This window comes from Mastomys coucha, unplaced genomic scaffold (genome assembly GCF_008632895.1).
Source record: "Mastomys coucha isolate ucsf_1 unplaced genomic scaffold, UCSF_Mcou_1 pScaffold23, whole genome shotgun sequence".
NCBI classification, from domain to species: Eukaryota; Metazoa; Chordata; class Mammalia; order Rodentia; family Muridae; genus Mastomys; species Mastomys coucha.
This window is the reverse complement of record NW_022196906.1, coordinates 45,090,105-45,103,566: the sequence shown is the minus strand read 5'-3', so window position 1 is coordinate 45,103,566 and position 13,462 is coordinate 45,090,105. Positions and strand designations below refer to the sequence as shown.

Genomic DNA, 13,462 nt, shown 5'->3' with positions numbered 1-13,462 from the left:
TGCTTTGTTTCTAAAATATTTATTTATTTGCATTGTGTGTGTTGTGGGTGTTTTCCCTGCATGTATGTATGTATATGCACCACTGTGAGCCTGGTGCCTCTGGGCCAGAAGCAGGCAGGAGATAGATCCTCTGGAACTGGAGTTACAGTTGATCGTGAGCCACTACGCGGTGCTGGGATTGAACCCAGTCCGATGCAAGAGTAACGACTGCTCTTAACTACTGATCATCTCTCGGGCCCCTTCTCTGCTTTTCTGACTGCTCTGCTGAAAAGCTAGATAAACAGGAAAGCAGAAGCAAGCTGGGACCAAAATCCAGGTCATAACCAAGATGTGATTTCTGCTATGCTTCTGCAATACCATAGTGTACTGGAAAGAGCAAAGAATTCTCAGCTTTCTACTTAATAGATGTTTGATAGGAGACTGGATCTACTGTGTGAATGTATTTGAGAATACACATGTAAACACAACTACTGTGGGAGTGTGAAGAGGAGCCTACACTTAGGTTGGTTATGAAAGCTTTTGTAGAGAGAATGGGACCATTCTTTGCTATGGGAGTCACCTTTCTGTCCACTGAAGGCGGAACTCCACTAAACCACTCCAGTCTCCCAATATGTGCCCTACACAAAGCAAAGGGGCTTTCTGGTTGAGATCTGGAATACTCTAGCTTCTGTTGGAGGTCTCCCTCAGGCCAAATCTGAAATGCCTCTAGTCAGTAGACACTGCCTGCCTGAGAATGCTCCTCTCTCGCTCTAGTTCTTTCCCAGGTTCTGCAGTGGTCTGAAGTTTACTGTGGTGTGAGTAGTTTTGCTACTTTGGCCCACCCGAGCTGGGTAGTGATGAGAGCAAGAAATGATACTATTTGAAGGTATCATACCCACTTTCCACCACCTTCCTGGAGTTCAGAAACTAGTGGGATTTTTCTCTCTTAGGCAAACTCAGAATCTCCCTGGGCGGCTCTCTGCAAAGAGCAGCCCCTTCCGTTGGCTACTCCCCCTGAGTTAGCAGTTTCTGAAGCCTGGAGCACTAGACGTTGGGGGCGGGTCAGCCCAAGGGGCTGCCTTCCCCGCAGTGACGTCCCAGGAGGTGGAGGGGCAACCAACGATTCTGAGCCCTCCCGGACTCCGCCCAGTGCGGGGTCTGTGGATCATTGGGAGATGCAGCTGCCTTGGTTGCAGTTGCTCAAACGCAGCCGCCTACTTGCCCGCTTCTCTGCCTTAGTCCCGGGGTTTCGGGAGGCACTGGAGTCCAGCCATGCAGCCGGGAGCAGCGCTGCAGGCCGTGTTGCTGGCGGTGCTGCTGGCCAAACCAAGGGATTCGAAGGGTCGCCTGCTGAGCGGTGAGTATGTGTTCTGGGGAGAGGGCTGGTGTCCGAGCACCTGGGGCTGATGCGCCTCAGCAGTTGATGACTGTCTTTAGGGCCACTTCTCTGGCCCTTTCCATAGTGGGGCAATCCCCAGATCCACCCCAGGACCTAATCAGCCTTCCTGAGTTCTCTGTTTTCAAAGAGCAAAAATGCAACCAGCTCCAGTTCCTGGGGCCACCCTGGATATCCTGCAACACTGAAAGTCTGTTCTCTCCCCATGGTTACCAAGGGGTGAGGAGGATGTAGCTTGGGTGGGGCAGTTGGCAAACTTCTTCCAGTGAGTGCCCCTTGAGCGCCGTGCTGCCTGGACCCTTCTAGTGGAGGCAGCCTATCCTGGATCCTCAGGGCTCTGACAACAGTACCTGTTACTCTCCTCTGAGGGTTACTCTCCTCCTTCCAAGCGCTGGCCTGGAAGCGCTTGGAGATTGGGAAAGCGCCTAGTAAGCGCGGGACCAGTCCTGCCAGGCTCCAAGAATGACTCTCTGCTTCCTTCCCTGTGTGTGTGTGTCACTGCAGCCTCGGACTTGGACCCTAGAGGAGGTATAGTGGTCTGACTTCTTTCTCCTTCCACTAGGTCTGCATGTGGGGGCGGGGGAGGGGGAAGGGCGGTCAGTATCTTTTTATCAGGTTCCCTTTGGCCAAGAGGGATGGAGTAGAATGGGAATCCCCACTGTATTCTAGCTTGTGAGTCTGATTTAAGAAATCTAACTCTGGTTTCAGGCTGGGGAGAGAGTGTGTGGTTCAGCTAAGCAGAGAAGCTGCTCAGAGCCACTGGGAGGGTTAGGGCTGCATGGCTTTGCACTTGGTGACAGGAGACCTCCTGCTTGCCCTTCCCCTTCCTGCAAATGAGAAAAGAAAGACACTTCCTGAAGGCAGGGGAACCAGATGGGTCCTGGGCCTCCTTCCAGCTCGGGTACTCCCTACAACTCACTAGCATACACTAGACCTATGCAGCCAGCCTGGGCCATACAGGAAACTCTATCAAGGTGTTAAGCTTTCTCTTGGCAGTCTAGCCTGGAAAGGCGGGACCACTAGTAAAAGCAACTCCGGTTTCTGTTGTGCCAGGCTTGGGGAGGCTCAGGGCCCTTTGCCATCCTCCAATGCCTACGTTCTCCTTCTCTCTGGAACACTTCCCTGGTGAGAAGCCCAGCTTCTGAGCACTCCTTATCCTCTGGGAGGCTGTCCTGTTAGAAACCTCTTAACGGTAACAGCTTCTTCTACAAGAGGGGTGGCACAGGATGCTCCCAGCTCCTTGTCCATTGAAAATTTATCAAAGTGTGGACTTTTGGGGAGAATCTTGTATTGCTCCTTCACAAATAGCATTGTCTGTGGCCTTTTGGCTTATATGCTGGACAATTATTGGATATAATAAACATTACCTGTCTTTCTTCAGAGCTGAAATATACATTGGGGAAGTTAAAATATTCCAGAAGGTTACACAATAAAAAAATCATTTATGCCTTCCTCCATGGCAATAATTCAAACCTGTAGCCTGAAGCTTGGCTCTTTTATTGCAGGGACTAGTCTCCTTATTGAAACTTGGTTTTTATTTTGTACCCTTAGATCCAGAATCATGCTGGGGGCTCCCATGGGTTAGGAACTGGCATTTCTGTATTCTCAATAGCTAGCACACCAGGCAAGGAGGATTTACCCAATAATTGCTGACTGAACAGAGGGGTGACTGGGATGGGTTTCATCTGCAACGAGACTCTAATCATCCAGACACAAGCTAAGGCAGCCTTGTGCTAGTGAACAACTCGCTCCTTGCTGCTCAGTGGAATTTCATCCATTTTCCTGGAACAATCTTCAGTCCTTCAGGTGTCAATCAAATGAGAGATGGGCTCCCAGTGCAGCCTAAGCCTGTCAGGGAACCGGGAACCCATCGAGACAGGTGGATTCAGGCATGACTCTGTACTCAGATTTGGATTCTGCCTCTGCCAGTGCTTCCAATAGCTTATGACAAACTGCTTTCCATGAGCTTCTGTTTTCTCACTTATAAAGTGCGGTGTAAACAGTCCTGATATGGAAGACTGTTGTGAGGGCCAAAGGAAATTCTAAAACCTTTACCAGAGCTAATGGGACATGGACAAAGTTTAGTAAACTCTAGCTATTGTCATTAGGTCAGAGATCTGACTATCAGCAGCAGAAAACCCCATGAATGTCCCTAGCTTCTGCTCACACCAGGGTTGAGCACGTTAGTTCCACTGCATAGACGGGATTTCAGGGCAGAGGAATGTCCCTCTACACTGAGGGAAGCACTTAATGGCAACCCTTATTCTAAGCCCCATAATTCCATGAGATTCCCTAAGAGCATGAACAAGTCTTATTTGTGTGCATCAAGTGAAGCCATAAATATTTACCTACTCTTTTTAAAATATAGAAACATCTTCATCAATCTACATTGGAAAAAAAACACGGATCCCCTACACAATACAGGCATCAACATTTAAAATCACTCTAACTTCATGTTGCAAAGAGTACTAATTTTCTCTAGAGAGCCTGAGTGGTAACAATCCACAGATGGACAGTCAGAATTCCTGCCTAGAGACCACTTCATTGAGATATTTCTAAGTACACCTACTCTGGTAGACTTTCATGAAGCACTGAAACAGGTTGCCTTCTCTTTCCCTCATCCTACCATCCCCCTCTCTAGGGCAGCTGGTCTGCCGGGGAGGTACACGGAGGCCTTGCTATAAAGTCATGTATTTCCATGATGCCTTTCAAAGACTGAACTTTGAGGAAGCCAAAGAAGCCTGCATGGAGGATGGGGGACAGCTAGTCAGCATCGAAACAGAGGATGAGCAGAGGTTGATAGAAAAGTTCATTGAAAACCTCCTGGCATCTGATGGTGATTTCTGGATTGGCCTCAAGAGGTTGGAGGAGAGACAGAACAACAACACAGCCTGCCAGGACCTTTATGCTTGGACAGATGGAAGCACATCACAATTTAGGTAAGCATGTGGATCCCACAGCACCTGATTCCCTTGACGGAGTTCAGAAAAGAGACGAGCAGGACCCATGGTGTCAGAATCATGAGAGGATCCAGGCAGAGCTGTAGTTGTAGTACCAACAGAATGACCACCGACGAGAGCAGTATGACAAAGGGGGCAAACTCAGCCTTGAGTTGGGCCCCAAAGTTCCCTGTTCAGGTGGGTGAATGTTTTTCAATAGCGTGCCATGCTTGAGGGTCTGTGGTTCTGGCTATCTGACCCTTGGAGATAAGACTATATTGAGAAACTAAAGGTACATAAAGATGGGACTAGAGAAGGGCTCCAGACCATAGAGAAGAGTGATAAACAGCAAAACAAATCAGAGCCAGTATCTTACTCTACCAACTGAACAAGGGTGGAGACTTTAAGAAAGTGGCAGTTGGGCTGGAGAGATGGCTCAGCCATTAAAGGCAACCAAAAATATAAGAAAGCTGCAGTGTGTAGGAAACTCTTAAACTCCCAGCATCACGATCCTGATGAGCACTGATACCCCACTGTCCACAGTGACATTGTCATCATCTCTTCCTAAAAGATACAGGAACGTGGAAGGACATTTTTAAAATGTCATCATTACAAGGCAACATAAGAAAGGGGGTAACAATCTACCAAAAAGTTTATCTTTGTATGATAGTTGTAGGCCAATTTAAATACATAAATGATAAAATACAGAGGCCTCGAAGACAAAAAGGCAAAAGCCCTAAGCAGAGGCTCACAACAGAGAAGCCGAATTGCCTGTACAGTTACGTGGAAAACATATCAGATTAAAAGATAATGTATTTGGGCTGGGGGGATACCTCAGCAGTTAAAAGCAATGGCTGCTCTTGCAGTGGACCCAGGTTTAGTCCCTGGCACATACATGGCAGCTCACAACTATCTCTAACATTTCAGCTCCAGGGGATTTTGTGCCCTTTTCTCAACTTCGCAAGTACAGCATGCCCAAGGTACACAGATGCGCGAGCAGGCAAAACACCTATACGTATAAAATAATAAAATAGTTTAAGTGATAGTTTAAGGTAGTTTATCTGTTACATTAAGACATCACGCCAGCTCTCACTGTTATACTGGTTATACTTATCAGATCTCATCTTCATATAAATTGTAAAAGAAACTCCCCTAAGATTCTTACAGCCTTTTCTTCCTGGAAGAAATTTTGAAAGACAAGATTCAAGGTGGGGGAATGTTTCTCATCAGTGTAGATGGGCTTAGAGCCACAACTGACACTGGCTGACATTACACCTCCATTGTACCATAACATACCTACCCCTTTTGCTGGTCTCAATGGCTGACTAAGTAGCATAACCAGACCATTGTCTCTGAAGAATGTGAGGCTCTAGTAAACTTGCACTTCTCAGCCCAGAGTTAATGTACTTTCTCATTGACTTTCAAAAGTGGGATGTGAAAAAAAAAATGAAGATATTCCTAAGTACATAATGTGGACGCCTCTTCCTACCAATAAGCAAGCCGCCTCCTCCCATGTAAAGAACCTCCTGCCCGAGACATAGACATACCCCCTGGTCTGCTGACCTCTGAACATAGAGCCCCACCTCCCACAGTGGCATCCACGGATCATGGCCCAGTTAGATTATTTGATTGTCTCCTAGCAAAAGTAGTCCCCTCTGGAAACTAAGTACCTACAGACTCCCAGATCATAGCAGAGACGGAAAGTACAAACTCCATAGGTAATGGTGGGACCCAGCAGAGGAGCTGCTGCCTTTATCCCTTGGCTCCAGACCCAGGAATATCTTAGAGATACAAAGTTATGGAACCTCTTACTTTAAAGTATTTGGAGAATGATATCCCTCTCCAAAGTTCAGTTACCTTGAGGCTAACTATATTAGCCTTGATGCTTCAGCTGTATCTGTAGCCATGCTGGCAGTTTGGGGATAATGTTGTATGTAATCTGACAAGTAATTCCCATGATTAGGGGCTTAGTCTCATACTTTCTTTGCTGCAAAATAGGTCTTTTGCCTGGTGAGACTGTATTTGGGGGTCTTATTTTGATAGATAATATACTATTTATACACTTGGGTAATGGATCTGACTAAAACTCGGAGGCAGAAAACTCCAGAAAGATGCTTTTGTATCTATTCTCCATATCTATGGATAGATTGTATCTATTTCTATGAACATGAGTAACTCTCCCCTTCAGGGTCCAATGTAGCTAATTTACCTCCAAGTATCATGTTGGTCTCCTTAACTGCCAGGGCTGTATTGTTTCTTCCATATTTTCCCACCCTCTGTTGCTTTCAGTAGCTGACCTACTGGCATTGCCAGACCATCTCTGGAGTCACCATGAACTTGTCAGGCTGGAGTTAGCATCAGTCTTAATATTTTTTTTGTTGCTAGAAGGCTGGATCCTTGTCCACAGTCACAGCCACAACAGTCTTGCTATGTGCAAACCAAGCAAACAGCTGAGCCCTTCAGAGCCTCCGTAGTTATTGTTCTCATTTATCTATTGAGCTACCACAGACGTGACTGAGAGAAGCTGGTTGCCATCACCTGGGTCACTCATTTTTGTCTCCCTGGTTGTTTAGTGCTAATTCTGTGACAGGTGCTCCCTGGTGAGCTTCTCACATGATAAGAAGTTATCAGACTTCATTTCACTTCTTTGAGTGCCTCAGTTCACAGTATGTGAGATGTCGTTGTCTCCTATCTTCATCTTTTTTTCTTTTATAGTTTCATCAGTTAGCCGTGCATATGCTTTCCCCGAAAGTTTCATATGTCTGAAACCTCTATTTCCATATAAAGTGGCTAATGAAGTGTCTTAACTGAAGCTCTAGCCAGTGGGGGCTGTCCCCTTACCACTGGCCTTCAAGGCCACGTCTCAGTGCAGCTGCAGTAAGCTCATGGTCATTTCAGCTTGTCTGATTTCATAAGGCGAATGTACCCATGAACCAAGCTTGAGTTGACTGTTATCAACTAGTCACAAGGGACTCTTCCATGCACTGGGGTGTGAGCAGAGGAAGAAGCTCCGTGGTGAGACATGCCTGAGCCTAGACCAGCCTTAAAGTCCCTTTCTGCTCTTAATTCCACTCAGAACTGGTCATCTGTCATGTAGACCACAGGAATGCTCTCAGGTGGGAAATATGAAACCTCTGGAACTCAAAGACCTGCCAAGTGCCATGCTTCCTTTAAGTTAGTGTATGATACCATTTTTTTTTTCATTTGAAAGGGATGTTCTGGCATTTTTCAGATCACTAGATATCCATACAGTCCAATGAAAGGATAGGTCCTGACTTTTCACAGGGCTTTTCTCCAATCTTCTGGAAATCATGAGTCTTCCTAAGCTCTCTACTATACCATCCTTTTTTAAAAATTCTTTCTTGCTCATGTGGTGCAGCTGGAACACTATTCAGCAGTATAATGGGCCGGCATGATTTTCTTCACAATTCATAGGAAATCCAGGTATTATAACTGGGTGTGAGGGAAAAAAAATCAAAATCAGGCAAAACTATAAGTGTATACTGTTGTCCACTCCCGAGGAATATGAGCTGTTCCAGAGCCTCCTGGATGTGGTAGCCAGATCTGCATACTTCTGAAGCAAGGATATTACTTATAGAACATCAGCCGCATTCAAAGCTCTGCAGGATTGAGTGTGTACTCCTCTTATATCATCCTTTGGGATCTGCCTGGTGTTTTCAAGGAGACAGACAATGAACTCGGCAGAGATATGATAGGAGGCACCACTCTATATTATCAGGCCTTTAACACCACTGCTTCTTGCTGTCTATCTCTAGACACTGGACACGATGCTGTGGTGAGAAACGCGTCTTAGAGGTTTATGCTTGGCATTCTGCACTATGTTAGCCTAAGAAGCCAATGTAGAACTATGTCAGCTATTAAACAGGTCAGAGGCCCTGGGTTGCATCCCAGCAACCCCTAAAAATAGGATAATGGAGGCACACTGACTATAATAGGATCCTTCCCCCTGCAGAGCTAGAAGATCAGGATTTCAAGTCCATGTTTGGCCTCAGCTGATTGAAGGACCAACTGGATGGAGTACGGAGACTCAGTCTCACAACAACAAATGAAAAAATTAGAGCCAATTCACACATTTTAGACCTGGGCCAATGATTACTGGTTAGGTCTCACTGTGCGCTGACTGGTTAAATACCTTGCCCCACTGTGTTCCCATTCTGATACGTGACTTGGATGACACTAGTGCCCATTCATACTCCATGTTTGACAATTCTAACAATATTTAGACATACCCCTTTCACAGGTGTATGGTTATTTGGTTAACTAGCCAAAAGTCCTTCTGGGGAAAGAACAGAGGAATTTCTTATCATAGGCATCTGCCACACACATCATTGTAGGATTTTCTTCCTCGGTATCTGGTAACTCCCTCTATCTGTGAGTTATGAGTCTGAAAATGGGCTCAAATCCAGAATTATTCTTTCAGGAATCAATAAATCTCTCTCTCTCTTTCTCTCTCTCTCTCTCCCTTTCTCTTTCTCTCAGATAAAGCAACAGAAATCCATAAAGCTGTAGGGAGGGCCAGTTGGGCTACAAGCAACTGATAAGACACAAAGCCCAGTTTCTACCAAGAGCCCCTAGATGTTCCCGCATGATATCCATAGTTTTATTGTAAATTCAGCTGCTGTTGAAGAAACTCATTCAACACAGTAGGCGCAACAAAGGATCTTCATGTTGGCAGACTGCAACCCAGGACCAAAGCAGAGTCATATGGGGGTGCTACCAGAAGATATGTTTCTTAGCTCACTCCCCTGAGGAAAAGCTTGGGAAGACATGGGCAGAGTAGCACTATCTAGACAGTCTGAGAAGAATGCAGCTCTGGGCAGAAGCAGATCAGGTTACTTAGGCAGCCTACAAAGCCCAGCCTTCAGGCGGCAGGCGGGGTAAGTGATAGCAAACTTAGACTCCTCAATTCCAGGAACTACTGGATCATAAAGCTAAAGCTACCGTGGTCCTTTTCAAGGAGTTAATGGGGCAAAAGAATGATACCTCATAGTGGACACAAAGGGGCTTGTTTCCTTGATCCTGTGCCTGTGACTTGAAAACTAACAAAAACCGAGATGATCCCCCGCCCCCTTCCTCAGCCCCTCTCCTACTTTGGCAGCCTCTATATTTTGGAGTATCCCTTTCAGATTTCTTCATCTTCTCATTGGTCATCTGCGGCTGGTATGGCAGAGGTAGATTGGAAAGCAGCTAGACAGAGATAGGGCAAGCTTTGAGCGACATATGCCATCTCTCTCCTCAGTATGCCCGATCTCTGTAAAAACAGAAACAAAGTCTAACTAGCATAAAGCCAAAAAAGAAGAAGACAAGCATTAAGATCTTCCAGACTAGCTCTGTGCTAGCTGCTATTCCTCATAGTTATTTTGCAGACCTAAGAACATAATATATTCTTCCCTGCAAAGAGGTTGTGGCAAATGTCAGATGATTGATTGTGACAGCCACACTGGATCAACAGCGTGTGTCTCTACTTGTTGGCAGGGCTTCAATTCCTCCGTGTCTCTGTATCGTGTTCAGAAGCAGAATCTGACATTTATGGTTCAATGAAATCTGGTGAGAAAAAGCAAAAGGGCGTGCAAGTCTTATGGCATGTTTCTCCAGTGGTCTCCATTGTCCATCCTTTTCCTTCAGGAACTGGTATGTGGATGAGCCTTCCTGTGGCAGCGAGGTCTGCGTGGTCATGTACCATCAGCCATCAGCACCGCCCGGCATCGGGGGCTCATACATGTTCCAGTGGAATGATGACCGGTGCAACATGAAGAATAATTTCATTTGCAAGTACTCTGCCGGTAATGACTCTTTTCCCCCAACGATATGGTTAATTTCCCAGCCTTTTTCTCCATTTCAAAAACAGCTGCTGGTACCAAGAGCTTATTCTATACTCACTGAGGAAGCCTGTTGCAAATGCCAGAAACATTAAACTTTGAGAATTCTTTTTTTTAAATCCTATGATATTAATTTTATTTGTATGCATTACTTTCTTTTTTTAAAGATTTATTTATTTATTTTATGTATATGAGTACATACTGTAGCTGTAGAGATGGTTGTGAGCCTTTATCTGGTTGTTGGGAATTTACTTTAGGACCTCTGCTGTCTCTGGTCAGCCCTGCTTGCTCTAGTAGACCCCGCTCCCTCTGTAGACCCTGCTCGCTCAGGCCTAAAGATTTATTTTTATTATAAATAAGTACACTGTAACTGTCTTAAGCTGCACCAGAAGAGGGCATCAGATTTCAGTACAGGTAGTTGTGAGCCACCATGTGGTTGCTGGGATTTGAACTCAGGATCTTCAGGAGAGCAGTTGGTGCTCTTACCAGCCTGATAATTCTTTTTTGTTTGTTTGGTTGGTTGGTTTTTTTTGTTTTTGTTTTTGTTTTTTTTTTGAGACAGGGTTTCTCTGTGTAGCCCTGGCTGTCCTGGAACTCACTCTGTAGACCAGACTGGCCTGCCTCTGCCTCCGAAGTGCTGGGATTAAAGGCGCAAGACACCATTGCCCAGGCCTGATGATTCTTGTAAATGGAAACATAATGACACTTCCTCACTGAGAAATAGTTCTAGCAAAGGAGAGGCTAGCAGATGCAAAAGAAAGACTGAGAAAGGAAGGATCTAATTTACTTAGCATACGAAGCAAGACGTATGAGAACGCCCAGTCAAAGCTTCTGTAGTGAACAGGCACAAACGCTTACCCATTTCCTGGAGTCAGCTGTGGGAGCCTGGACCATGCTGACAGTTACTCTAGCAACCACATGAGATAATTTCTTGGAATTTAAAGAAACATACTAATGACAAGGCAAGTAAGAAAGTATCCCAAAGTATCACTGGCAGTCTTACACAGCAGGCATGGCATTTCAATGCATTTCAAAGTCCCCAGCCAACTGCCATCTTTATATTTGCCTTGCAAATTTCACTTGCATTTGCTCTCAGATTTGCAAAGAGAGTTGGAATTGACAACAAGTCTATACATAGCCTTACTCTGCTGAGTTCCCAGCCTCCGTTATTAAAATTGACTCAGAATTAAATGTAAACTCATCCTTGATCTGTCCCTGAAGTTTCTCACTTTCCTGAAGCTAACTGATTACCCCACTTCCACAGTCTTTCCCTACAGGAGTAGAATGACTTGTTAGTTGTATCCATTGGAGTTGTATAATTGGAGATAATACTACTGCCATTTTTAATGGCTTGCACTACATTATACTTTGCTCATAATTTTGTGCTGGAAGATGTTCTTCCTCACTCATTCTAGCCTCCGATGAACTCTCCCCCATGCCCTGTCTCTCCCTACCACACTCAGTTGCCTAAAGTAGAGAGGCTGCAGAGCCTTGGTTTTGCTCTCTCACCTTCTCAGAGAGCAAAAGAAAGCACTGGCTGCCACTAGCTTTCCATTTTCCATCATTTTTGTTTTTTAAATTCTATTGACTTCATAGTTTAAATGCTTTAGCTTCTTTAACAATTTTTCTGAATGAGAGATTTTGAAATTTGCTTTAATATCCTCTTTTTAAAAAAAAAAAATTTTGTTCCTCTCTAAAAGGACACAAATTACCTAGCAGTATTACCTGAATCAGTTTGACTGAGTTCTTGCATGAAAAAGATAGCACACCCTAAGAATTTAATAAAGAGAGTATAATAAAAGGCTCTTTGCAGAGGTATAGGCCAGGAGCAGGAGATGATAAAGTATCCAGGGATTATCTGCAATCGGAAGCATGCAGAGAAAGGGACCTCAAAACAGAAGCAGATGCCACAGAATGCAGCTGCTGGCAAACCATCCTGACAGGAAGATGAGCATGAGGAATATATGCGGTGACCTCTGCCTGCCCTACCTTCTGACCTCAGCCTTTGCTTCCCATTGGCTAAGACCAACAAGACACCAAAGAACAGGGATACCCCATGAAACAGTCCATGGAGATGAGCCTCCCAGGACATATAGCTGAGATCTTAGACAGGACAGGGGGCACATGGAGAAGCACTAACACTTGCCATTGTGAAGTCCTATACCCACATGATAAATGCATTCCATTTACTACACAGAGCCAAGGTCCTTATGATCTGGGCCTGCCTCGTTTTCCACCCTCACCTCTCAGCATTCTCAGCTCCTCCCCTCACTCCTTTCCAATACTTCTGAACTCAGTGCAGTTTCTTGAAAGTTCTTATCGGGTAATTCCTGTGCCTGAAACATTTCCCCCTTCCCCAGTCAACTCAGCCCCACCCTTCAAGTTTCAGGTTAGGCATCACCTTCTCTCCTAACAACTAAACGTGACAAGTCACCCTGGGCCTAGAGGACGTAGCCTAGCCCAAGAGGATGGTGGGAGCAGTGATGATAATGATGTTCTATAAGTGGCATAACTGTGTCAGTTGGCAGTGAATAAGATTAAATAACAGCATCTTATCAATGTCCATTCCCTGGCTGTGACCATTATACTATGTTTATATAAGGGAATGCACTATATTTTTAAGATTAAAGTCATTAGGAGTAGAGGGGTCCCATGTCATATCAATCACTTACTCTCTGAAGAAAAGTTATATGTGTGCATGCCTGCATGTAAACATATTTATGTATGTGTTTATAGATTACAAATAATAAGTAGGCAAGATGGCAAAATTATTATAAAAGACATGTTCAGATTCTTTGTACAGTTTTAAAATGTTTTTTTTATAAATCTGTAATGATTTCAAAACAATTTTAAGTCTTGTTGGAAGCCTTTGAGGATCAGATTGCCTCACATACAGAGTGTTTATATGCCTACTTACTTGTTTATCCCTTTCCTGCATGTGTGTGTGTCTTCAAGTCTGGAAGCATACATTTCTAGCCATGCAGTGAATTAAAGAGTAGTCAGTTCTGTCATTCCCACAGGATGGCACAACACCCTACTAATATTATGAAAGTGGGTAAGGGACTACGAGAGTGAGTGGTCATGTCTAACACTAGATTTCAGAATGTGATCATGTGGAATTGGTGGCACACTAGCCAGATTGTATGCTAATGAGACAGGAACATTCAGTGGGAATGAGGCAGAAATCATGTGAGATTTGGTGGATACTATGCGCAGAGTAATGGCCACTGTGCACTGCTGTGCTGTGCTCACGGCCACTGTACACAGATGCTGTGCTCATGGACACTGTGCATTTTTGTGCTGTGCTC

General features: G+C 44.9%; 1 protein-coding gene across 5 annotated transcripts in view; it reads left to right on the top strand.

Annotated features, from left to right (window-relative positions):
• The first annotated feature begins 1,069 nt into the window (after positions 1-1,069).
• Layn (layilin) overlaps positions 1,070-13,462 on the top strand; it is a 23,921-nt gene continuing 11,528 nt past the window's right edge. Inside the window, exons 1-4 of one of the 5 annotated variants that reach the window (XM_031344896.1) lie at positions 1,128-1,336; positions 1,880-1,903; positions 4,017-4,314; positions 9,961-10,118. In XM_031344896.1, coding sequence (XP_031200756.1) covers positions 1,252-1,336; positions 1,880-1,903; positions 4,017-4,314; positions 9,961-10,118 — 565 coding nt within the window. In that variant the 5' untranslated portion in view covers positions 1,128-1,251. Of the gene's footprint in view, positions 1,337-1,879; positions 1,904-4,016; positions 4,315-9,960; positions 10,119-13,462 lie in introns of those variants that run through there. The other 4 variants (XM_031344897.1, XM_031344898.1, XM_031344899.1 and 1 more) reach the window with 4 other exon arrangements.